At 43.1% G+C, this 11,379-nt stretch overlaps 2 protein-coding genes across 3 annotated transcripts; one reads left to right on the forward strand and one right to left on the reverse strand.

Annotated features, from left to right (window-relative positions):
• Nucleotides 1–1,163: 1,163 nt before the first annotated feature.
• LOC6552428 lies at nt 1,164–11,300 on the forward strand. 2 transcript variants are annotated; one of them, XM_001980747.3, is made up of 4 exons: nt 1,164–1,487; nt 3,964–4,171; nt 7,547–7,669; nt 9,467–11,300. In XM_001980747.3, the coding sequence occupies exons 2-4, from the start codon at nt 3,965–3,967 to the stop codon at nt 10,196–10,198; spliced, it is 1,062 nt and encodes a 353-aa protein (XP_001980783.1). In that variant the 5' UTR covers nt 1,164–1,487; nt 3,964; the 3' UTR covers nt 10,199–11,300. The 2 variants fall into 2 exon arrangements, with proteins under 2 accessions (XP_001980783.1, XP_026831621.1); XM_026975820.1 differs by lacking the exon at nt 1,164–1,487 and having other exon boundaries at nt 9,467–10,198; nt 10,273–10,681.
• LOC6552123 (proteoglycan 4) lies at nt 5,647–6,675 on the reverse strand. The gene has a single exon (XM_001980748.3). The coding sequence runs from the start codon at nt 6,640–6,642 to the stop codon at nt 5,788–5,790; it is 855 nt and encodes a 284-aa protein (XP_001980784.1). The 5' UTR covers nt 6,643–6,675; the 3' UTR covers nt 5,647–5,787.
• Nucleotides 11,301–11,379: the final 79 nt, after the last annotated feature.

Below are 11,379 nucleotides of genomic sequence, written 5' to 3' on the forward strand. Positions count from 1 at the left end.
ATAAAGCATCCTGCTGGGCAGGAAATGGAGGCGTTTGCCTACGTGCTTAATTACAAGGCGACGCATGCACATTCTGCCTACATAAAAGCCCGAAGACACGTGTTCCAACCAATTAAAAAGTATGTCAAAGTGGGTGATCAACGCGCCCAAGGACGCAGGACAACTGCAAAAGCTGGCAACACTGTTGCTCTTGAGTGACGCATGGTCCAGCCAAACTAGTTGACTAGTTGGCATTACAACTTTTGGGGGTCTCGAAAAATAGCTTTCTAACATAGATTGCTTATCTGGCTGGACATACAATGTCTAAAACATTGTGGAATAAGTCTTAATTGAAATCCTTTTAATGCCTTTTCAAGGTAATCAGTTCTAATGATTGCTGCTATTCTTACCGAAACTAAGGATATCGGATAGGTTTGGTAACCTACTCATATTCCAATAAAAATTGATTGCTCCCAAATAAGACGAAACCTCCAGCAGGCAGGGCACCTCCTGCGTCGAACCCATCTCCTGGCCAGGATCCCCGTGGCTAGCGTTTGACGGATTTATGGCGAGCAATTTAACGCCCGATTGCCGGGCAAGCGGAATGTCGGGCCACGTTAGCACCTCTTGACATGACATTGAGTGCTCCGCAGTCCGTATCCTCGTCACTTTTAAATCGAACAATTAATGTGCAAATAAAACTCATTAAATATTAATTGAGTTCGATAATTACAGAGATGATGGGGTTGCGGCTTCGCGCAACATGTTGCTAAAGCACCTGATTTGGGGGAGCTAACCAATCAACCCAACCAGGTGGCTTTGGTTCACCCACTTTCAGCAATCCGTCAATTTCGTAATGGGTTAGCACACCTTGGTGATTTATTAGGGGGGACTGCAGACCCAAACGGCGCGTTTCGACCCGCCTCATCTGATTCCAAGCCGATTTCCATCATCCTGGCAACATGCCGTACCCGCACGTTTTCATTCATAACTCGTCGCGTGGCTTCAGCACCTTTCTTTCCTTTCGAGTCCTTCGGCCCTCCCTCCTTCGTCCTGTCATCCTGCCGTCCTGGCGCCTCGGACTCGGACTCGTACTCGTACTCGGATTTCGGATCCGGCACTTCGTGTGGGCGCTTCGTGGCGCCCAATATAAAAACACGCCGTAATCGCTATACTCCGTGAGTCCTCCGCTCGTCGTCAGCCTGTTGCGTTCGCCACTCGAGTTCGATGCTGGATGAAAATCCATCAGAGGAACCACAGCCACAAGCACCAGCAACAGTTCAAGATTCCGAATCAGTTAACGTTTCGCGACGCGACGCGTGAATACATAAAATAAATTAGAAAAAAAGATAAACAAGCCATAAAAGCCAAGAGGGGCTCTTTCCCAAATAAGACAATACGAAAGCCCACGCGAAGTATCCAATATCTCGATCGTCATAAATCAATCCGTCGAGTGTGCAGTCGAGTAGCGCAGATCCAGCCAAATTAGAGGCAATTACACTGATAAGGTGATTTCTTTTATGCTATGTGGCCATTTTCGAAAGAGTGCTGTTCGTATGTTTTTGAGTTGGTGTTGAATGCTTTTGCTTTTGCGGAACCATATCAGATTTCAAGCAAAAACATCAACGGAAATGTGGCGCAAATTGAATGGCCAAAAGGTGGCAGGCTTGATTGATTGCCTGAAAAACGTTTAAGCTAATTAGTTTTGCATGTTGTGCTCGGTTTCAGGTAACAAAAATACACCCAAACTTAATAGACAGCAAACAAGCTTAGCGAAAGGTCGGCAATCACACCTTGTAATTTTCTTTGCTCCCCCGGGCCACAGATTCCCAAATGATTGGCCTTTTGTGCTGATTTTTTTACGGCCTAATCAAATGGGATTTACGGCCTTTAAAGCGGAGCTGGAAAACTTTTCACATACTCGTATTTGCATACGCATGTAAATAACTTGAGTTGGCATAGATAACAGGGATTTCATTTCCTTGTGCCGAGAACCGCCCGCCTTTTGAATTGCCGATAAAACAAGAAGGGACGCGCTGCCAAGTAGCCCTGGGCAATCACGATTTCCGTCTCCGGGTGCCAGAGTCACCACGAAATGTATGACAATGGCTGTCAGGAGCACAATCCTCAGTGGGGCAGGGCAGTTTTATTGCCTTGAATTCCATATTACTTCCAGAAAATCAATATTTGCTCAACTTCAAATGTAAGAATTCATTCATTATATCGGCTGGGAACGGCTCACTTCCCTCGAGATCCCTAATTCAATTGGATTGCAATTTCCGCTGCAACTTCGCTGGTTGCCATGGATGGTTGGGTTGGCCGGCTCATCACATCTCTGCCAGCATTTAGGCGATCTATTAGAGGAAATCAATAGCCATCAATTGTCGTTTGCCGAAAGTGCCAGCGGCCACCCACGGATTTCCACCGGATTCGCAAATCCCCGTCCGCCGAATGGCATCCATATGACATGTGATTGCCGGCTGGACTAATGCGGCTGCCATTTGAGCACTTAGTTATCTGCGATGTCTAATGCTCCTGGTGACAGGTGCTATATGAGTTCTATGCCCCCCACCCATCCCCCATCACACACCGAAACAAAGGAGTCGCCATAATTCCCAAAATGGGGTTTCCACGGTGCCACTTTGGTTTTCTGATGAGTTGAGGAAATTCATGTGCAAATTTCAGTAATGAAATTGGTTTCAGTTTAAAATGGCCATCCCTCTTGGGATTATACATTATTTACGCATGTTAAAGCTAATTTTCTGTAATGCTGAAATTTGAGTTATGGGAGCTCAAACTTTTACGTACGCACACACTAAATTGCAAGAAGTTTGCCTTGTTGTGGCAATTGTTACTTCATTTTGTTAGCTACACAAAGTTACTTGGATTAGGGAAGTTTCATTTTGAGCACAATGGCTGCATTACATAGCGTCGGTGTGCGGAAAACCAAAGTGAAACTTTCAGTTGTTCTACGCAATTAAAAGTGACCTCATGAAAGGATTATGATGGAAAACCAGAGAAAAGAAAAATATATTGAATAAATATGGGCTAAAACAGAGGGCATGAACAGAGGGCGAAAAAACTCTTGAAAGCGCCAAGGGGATTTCATTTAATTATGCATTTACACGGGTTTGTTTATAGATCATAAGTAAAAACCTTGGTTCAGGTGCAAATAAATTGTAAATGCTCTTTCAAAGTTTACTACTTTACTCTTTTTTGAACGATCTAACCAATGGAGTGTGTAAAGTGTCTTCCCACCAATATAAAGTTATACTGTCCAAGTTGATTACCTTTTCCTCTTTTTGGAAACAAGTTTTTCCCCAGGTAACTTTAGCTTTACATCAGGAAAATAATCTAGTTGTGCTGCCGTTTTCCAGTCGACGTCTTCAATTTAGAACCTAATTTCCTCTGTGCACCTCGTGCAAATTGCCCCAGTCTCCAGTTGGCAACTGATTGAGGAGTCCGGAGGGACTTGAGATGGATATGTATGCATATTCGGAAGTACATAAAGAACTACCACGCCGCATTCAGAAATACCACATATTTACGTGACCCATAAATTATAGGAGCACTTCTTGTTGTCAGAATGTTGCGCATTTTTCACAGGTTAGCTGTCAGCATTTTATTTTCGCTCTATTCCAGCGGGAAAACGGCGGAGGTCAAAGTTTGCACAAGACAGTGGCTCTGAAAATATTCGAAAAATAATAGCCCCAGATGAGCTCAATTTTCCACGCAAATGAACAGATCAGATTGAACTCCTGTATGCTATTTAGCATGCCCTATACCCTATACCCTGAGTAATTTAAATAAATATGCATATTTTTGGCAGAAATGGTTGCAATAAAATCCATGCTAGTACTCACGTTCTTTATTCATTTTGATTGATTTTGACGTTTTTTTCGCAGCAACTTTTGGCATTACATGCATATCTGTGAATTGTGCACTGACCCATGCAACTGTGCGTTTTTTTCTCCTTTTTTGCAGAATGATGAAAGCCACAGCGTGGTTTTGTCCGGTGTTATTAACTTTACTGTGTGCCACAAGGCTCGTCTGCACGGCCCAAAGAGGAGCTGCTGCAGCAGGTGGAGCTGCGGGAGGATCAGGAGCGGCAGCGGGTGGAGCAGAGCTCGGCGGAAGCGGTCGCACAAACGGATATCCTCTCGACTACCCGGATGGAACACGGAACACACAGGTGGGCATGGGCATGGACATGGGCATGGGCATGGGCATGGGCATGGGTGTGGACATGGACATTGTCCTGGCCATCGGAGTGCATTTCTTTCTGCCTGTCTCCCTTTGTGAGTGAGTGGCAGCAGTTTTTGCGTCACTTGTTTGAATGTTGTCCGAATGCATATTCAATTATTGGCTTTGCATTTCGCAAACGAACGATTTCATCCTGTGCTCCTTTGACAACCGTCGTTGGTTCCATTCACTCGGCTCATAAATTGACACATTGTTCCTCACAATGCACAAACCCTTACAAGAACCCAGGAAATGTGACCGCAATTTGTGCCTTACAACCCTTTAATATCGTGGGAACGAGCTGGTTAAAGATAAAGATAAAAATTGATTGAAAAATATCTCGTGCGCAGTTTATTTAACGCAAATATTTTATAGGTTTGCAAAGAGATTAAACTCTTATCAAGTTGGAAATGGGAATTTTATAATAGTTGCAAATCTCAATTCTGCATTTTCCTGAAATCTCGAATATATTATTGACCTCCGATCTAGATTTTGGTACAATCTAATCTAGGCACTTGAACAAATCGAATACCCCAATGTGAAACTTCTTCGGTGGTACAAAAAGATCATATAAATACCCAAACACACACGAACATGGCAACCAAATAGATTTGAGTCCATGGGTTTTGAAAACAAATGGAAAATTTTCGTCAAGGATTTTGAGCAGGCGTCATTAAAGGTAAACAAATGGGGAAAAAAAAACCAAACATTCTGTTTGTCTTGGCCAACTCCTGTTGTCCACAATCAAAAGTTGTAAGAAGTTCGAATTTTGTCAAGTTGATTCTTTATTCTTTATTCGGAGGAATTGGAGTGCGAGGCAAGTTCGTTTGTGAAATTGCAGATTTAAGCACGTAAATGCGAAGGACACGTAAACAATTTAATTTTATTTACTGAAAGAAATGAAATGATGTTTTATGGTGGGGCAGAATTAAAAATACAAGCCAATTACGAAATTTTCCATTTGTACCACCACACAAATGACACATCGTTGAGTACAAACTTTTGTTAGGACCTACATATGTACAGGTATGTTTTCGATAAGGGTCGATTTGCCAACTAATCAGTCAAGTAGCGATTCATTGATTGATGTAGGTACGTCAATCAAGCATTTTATCATCCGCTCGCAACGCTTAAACAGCCAGCGAAACAGCCAACTAACGATATTGTCATGGTTCCGAAAGCGAAAGTTCAATTAGGTGATAAGATTTAATGCGTTTAGAGCCTTAAAGTTTTGAGTAATACCACATAATAAACGTGACTTTGGATTTTTTTTCCTTTTTTCTCGGCTGGTTTTAATTATTCAGATTGTAAGCACTATAAAACTAAATGGCGAATGCGTGACAACATAACACGATGTGGCTTCATGAGACTTCAATCTTAATCCTAGAAATGCTTTCACGTCGTTTTGTGAGAACACGTTAATAATTTAGCTTTAACAGTTTAATATTTGCACCATATATCGTTTTACAACGCTTTGTTTCATAACCTTGTTACGTTGAAACACCCAGTTTTCAACGGTTCTTGAGGAGGTGCACCAGGAACCTTGGGAACTTTGAAATGATCTTCCTAGACCGCTGAAGAATCTGTGGTGGACTCTTCGGCCGCCTCGGTGGTCGAATCTTCGGGAACCTCAGTGGTGGATTCTACGGGAACCTCAGTGGTGGATTCTTCGGCAACCTCCGTGGTGGATTCTTCAGGCGCCTCGGTGGTCGATTCTTCGGGAGAACCGCTTCCATCCTCAGAGTCGCTGGTTGTCTCCTCCGGTTCCTGAGTCGTAGAATCCTCTGAGTCTTCAGGTGCCACAGTGGTGTCGTCAGAAGAACCGCTTCCGTCCTCGGATTCAGTGGTAGTTTCTTCCGGAGCCTGAGTGGTGGATTCCTCTGGGGCTTCTGGGGCCAAGGTGGTGCTATCTTCCCCGGAACCGCTACCTTCTTCAGAGCCGGTGGTGATTTCCTCCGGCGCCTGGGTGGTAGATTCTTCCGGAACCTCGGGGGCCAGGGTGGAATCCTCTGCGGGATTGGTCACATCCGAGCTGGTCACCTCAGGCAGATTCGTTGGTGGTGGTGGCGGTGGTGGAGGCGGGCGGTGACCGCCGTGACCATGACCATTACCATGACCATGATTGTTACCATGATTACCATGAATGTTGTTTCCGTGCCCGTTTTCATGTCCGAGACCATGGTTATTTCCGTGCGATTGTTCGTAACCATTGCCGGCATTCCACTGACCCTGACCATGACCATGGGGATTCCACTGATTCTGGCTATTCCACTTCTGTTCCTGCACGCCTTCCTCGCTCCTGGAGCCCCATCCGAAGATACTGGTCCATTTGCCGCCAAAATTTCCAAGCCAACCGCCGTTCGGGCGGCCAGAAGCCACTGCCACCAGGGCAGTTAAGAGGAGAAGAGTTAGGACCTTCATTTCGCAATTGTTTCGATTGTACTACCGGGTTCTGCAGATGGACATAGCTTTTATAGAAGGCTGATAACCACTTCCATTCACTGCCAGACATTTCGACCTCATACTGCCACATTCTTATCTAATCGCCAAGAACTTGTCTGATAGTCCGAGCAACAATAATCGTAATTATCATATTTATCTGCACATGAATTCGGATTGGTTGTTTACTGTTTGCCTTGAACTTAGAACACGTAAATACTTCTTGGAACACCCACAAATAAAAGATAATATTTAAATATTTCCAAAGAAGCACCTGTCCAGACTCTGTATAAATTTCGCCTAATGTCTGTATGATCAAGATTAATTCAAATCCAAATTTTTTAGGAGCATTTGTGGTGTAAAGAAATTGTTGCTAAGCAGATCATAAAGTGATGGTGTTTTCTAACTCCCCGAGAGTAATTGTATTTTAATTCTATTTTGTCGCTACTGGTGAGTCACGAATTAGATGGCAATTTTCGCTGTTATCAGTGAAGAGCTGTTATCACGAAACTCCCGATTGATCATCGTGGAAAAAACGTAGAACAACACACTGATAAGATTCCCAGATTTGGAGTAACGATAATTTCCCGAGTGGTGGGAAAAACAAAAGGTGATATAATAAATGCGATAGATCGGGCCCTTAAGATTACCCCTCCATCGATGCCAATAATAATTTTAATTTCCATCAAAACAAAAAATAAACTTCGAGCGCAGAACTGTATATAAACACAGGGACTTAAAACTTTTTGCATTACCTCGTCAAGATTTTATTATGCCGTGCGCTAGGAAACTTCCTCCAGCAAAACCGGAAAAACCAGCAAACCAGCAAAACCAGCAAATGTAAGCTACTAAATATGTATGTTTTTGTTTCTCCGCCCGATTCTAGGATGACTTTCTGCTGGCCAAGAGGAACAAACCATCGCTGTCCATTGTCAATCCGCTGGATGTGCTGCGCCAGCGGCTGCTCCTGGAAATCGCACGCAGGCAAATGAAGGAGAACTCCCGCCAGGTGGGTTTCATATTCTGCAATCTTGAACGGGGAAGGCTGACCACTTGGCCAGGTATTTTTTAATAAGCTGCAAGGAGGGGAAAACAAAACTTTGGCAAACGGAGAACAATGCCGCGTCTTAAGTGGAAAGAGTGGGTCGGTGCGGTGCCAAGTATAAATGAAAATGTAGCGGCTAATCAAAACTAGAATGCCTGATGAGAAATACTTTTCGAAAGCCATAAAAGCGCATAAAACGCAGGTGCAGAAAGTTTTTTAATTTCTCGCAGTCGGCGGCGTATCTAATAAATATTCCAAGGACCTGAATAGATGACTCTGTTCGGCCCACTCAGCCTACTTGCTCCTGGAATGTAAACAACATCCTGGCGAACCCGAAATCGGGGCTTAAGCACCTCGGATGATGGCCCTGACATCCAAAAATATACGTATGTATATGCGTGCGGCTCAGTGCCAAAAACAAAGCCAACGCTGCGTATGTGTAACGCAAATATTTTTGCTCGGCAACAAAGCGAGTTTATTTGGTTACCCAAAGCGTTCCGATTCCCCAAAGGCGCACACAAAAGACAAAAAGGCAACCAAAATGTAGAAAAAATAAAAAACAACAAAATCAAACGTTTTAATACGGGGAATTCAAACGATTTGCCTTGATAGCAAATCACCTTTCCTCCCACGAATTTCCGTTAAAGAGGGTCATGTTCATCCATGGATGTGCCCATCCGCATATCCACCTATTCACATACGCCAGATAACAATATTGATTTGTCAAAGGGTTTTATAAATTAATCCGTGCATCCCGAAAGTAATTCGAATCGGAGAAAGATGAGCTTAGCAGGCATAATATTCCATGCAAACACCTGGCACTCGAAGTATCCTGCGGTGAGGTTGGAAAATAAGAAAAAAAATAAAATAAAATGAAAGTACAATTTTACAGCAAGTTCCAAATTTAATACCACACAATTAGAGGAACTTGAAATTAGAAACGAATATCCTATATTCGAAAGTTGGGAGCTGGCAATCCATTCGTCAGTGGAATCTGAATGCAAAAAAAAAGAATCGACACATTTATCACAGCTTAAAGGAAGCAGGGAAGGAAAGCAGAGGAAAGTGGACTTTCAGATGGCCAAAAAAAGTAGTAAGAATGCAATGTCACCTCAACTTACGAGTAGGACATTGAATCCCCAGCTCAATGCAAGCACCTGACTCTTTAAAAGTCGGGCAAAGTGGTTAGCAAACAGAAAGAAATTTAAATAAATACCCGAAGCACGAGGAGAATGGAATTTCCAAGGTGTGAAGCTGCAAGTTGGCATTTACAATTAAATTGGATTTAAGCTAAACTGGGTTATAGGAAAGATACAGGCTGAGCAATTGGATTATGCATTCCTAACGATTAATCATCTTGGTTTTAAATATTGAAGTAAGTTTTTAACACGCACCTGAGACTTTTAGTAACTATAAAGTAATTAGGCAAAGTATCTGTGGCTTTAAGTTTCGTAGCTAAAGGGTTTTAAAGTGTTCAAGTGTAATCGTGCCACATGCCTTATCCTCGATTAATGAAATAACGCACTGGCATTTGATTTGCGATCCAAATTGAAGCGTTAACAACATTGCCAATGTGGTCATCCATCATGCATGTCAATCTAGTTTGGCTTTCCCTTTGCCGGGAAAAGTGCATGGGAAACCCATGGGGATAAGGAAAAAGTGGGTTAGCCCCACTTCCATTGCAATTTGTCACCCATTTTACAGCATTTTACAGCATTTAACAGCATTTTATGTCAACCGTGTTACCTTTCTTGTGTCCAGGTCGAACTGAATCGCGCCATCCTGAAGAACGTGGGCAAAAGGTTTATGCTGCGAGGTGGAGGAGTAGGAGGAGTAGGAGGTTCGGGTGCAGGAGGATTAGCTCCCAAGGTGAGCAGGCGCTACCGCCAGCAGTGGCCACTGGAGCGGGAACTGGAGCAGGAAAGGCAAAAGGATGCAGTTCCTGAGGAACAGCTGTACCGTCAACAGCTGCTGCCCTGGAAGCATTTCCCCAGCCAACTGTGGAGCTACGGATGGACGCAGTCGCCGTACAAGGAGTCGTCACAGTTTGTGGACTCCCAGCAATCAGCATCAACTGGACCACAATCCCAGGCACTCCCAAAGCAGCTGCAGTTGCAGTTGCTCAGCTATGCGAAGAAACCACTGGACGTGGCCGGAATGGGTCTGGCCAGGCATCGGGTCAGCGGAAATGAAGCCAACGAAACAAATCATGAGAACGACGATGGCAATGGGGCCAGTAAAAACACGGCGAGATATGTGGATGACGACGACGAGGGCGAGGATAGCTACAATGACCTGGGAGCAGAGGGTGTGGGACAGGGACTAAGACTGGGCATGGGATTGGGATTGGGTCTGGAGCGGTTCGAGGTAATGGAGGACAAGCCCAACTGGGCCAACGAGGAACCGAACGAGGTGATGATGGTTAATGCAAATGAACGCGTGCCCTGGTCCTTTCCCTACCGCTTTCACAAAAGCCAGCATAATGTTAATTAAGTAAGTAGGGATTGAGATGCGAACACACATACGATACACATACGATAAAGATACAGATGCTGCTACAGATACAGATACAGATATATGTTATACCGATACCGATACCGATACGGATACGATGCGATAGGGGCGCCCAGCAGCCTCCAAGTGCTGCAAGGTTATTAATGCAAATCGACGGTTCCTAATGGCTGGCTACAAGGCAGGCATGTTGTGTGTGCACATACTCCCTTGATGACAAACTTACTCCCACGTTGCTAGATGTACTCGCATTTGAACTCTATTTTATCGAAAATAACCAACGGTGTATGTAACGATTTATGCTACCTCTCTCACAGATACTGTTGAAAATAAATGCTCCCGATGAATGTGAAACATGCTATACATTACCCCATGCAACATACTACGTACTCCTAGATACTTCACTAGATCGAATGAGCCGAAACTTTTGCTAATACACCGATGCTGCTAAGGATTATAAACGTAATTGCATGCATGCGTAATTGATAGTGATCTATGTGTAATTTAAATAATTGTTTTTAACGGTCAACGTTAATTAATCAATCGCATGCAATATTGACTAGTCAAATGGGATTTTCACGTTTTTATCCACATAAGCAACTCTTGTTTACATACTATTACAGCTAAAAAAAAAATAATTGTGGTTTACATTCTCCGCGGGCGGAAATCGGTTTTTATGTTCATTACGTCTGCTTCGTTGTGCTTTAACTTGTGCAAAAAAAAATGCTCAAATAGAATTAACATAGTGCCGAAAGTACTGTTTACACGCTCCTTTCGTTACAGCTGCATTTGGTCACTATTGAATTTGCGTTGTTGAGGGGTTCAAGTTTTAAGCTATCAAGCGACAAATGGTTCCAAATCATACGAGTAACGAATTACGAATTACGAATAACAAATAACAAATAACGATTTTAACGTAGATCAAAATCTGAAATATTACCCAAGCAAGTACTTCGATACATGAATACGCCACGTGTTGTGTAAATTAACAAGGAATTTACCGAGCAAATTAACCATTTAAACGTTACGTTCTGTACATTAATAAATTTAATACGAATTGATTGCCCTACGTGTATGTAAATAAAAGTCCTTTTTCAAAAAAGCTAAACTAATAAAATTGCAAAAAAAAAAAAAAACAAAAAAACAGAAAAGAAATTATATAC

The sequence above is a fragment of the Drosophila erecta genome, unplaced genomic scaffold, assembly GCF_003286155.1.
Source record: "Drosophila erecta strain 14021-0224.00,06,07 unplaced genomic scaffold, DereRS2 tig00000000-arrow-pilon, whole genome shotgun sequence".
In the NCBI taxonomy this organism is placed as follows: domain Eukaryota; kingdom Metazoa; phylum Arthropoda; class Insecta; order Diptera; family Drosophilidae; genus Drosophila; species Drosophila erecta.

What these genes read in the sequence shown, in the direction of transcription:
- LOC6552428 (XM_001980747.3), top strand. Translation starts at nt 3,965, where the DNA reads ATGATGAAAGCCACAGCGTGGTTTTGTCCGGTGTTATTAACTTTACTG. An exon ending in ATGGAACACGGAACACACAG is followed by an intron (nt 4,172 to 7,546) that starts GTGGGCATGGGC and finishes GCCCGATTCTAG; the next exon opens with GATGACTTTCTGCTGGCCAA. An exon ending in TGAAGGAGAACTCCCGCCAG is followed by an intron (nt 7,670 to 9,466) that starts GTGGGTTTCATA and finishes TCTTGTGTCCAG; the next exon opens with GTCGAACTGAATCGCGCCAT.
- LOC6552123 (XM_001980748.3), bottom strand. Translation starts at nt 6,642, where the DNA reads ATGAAGGTCCTAACTCTTCTCCTCTTAACTGCCCTGGTGGCAGTGGCT.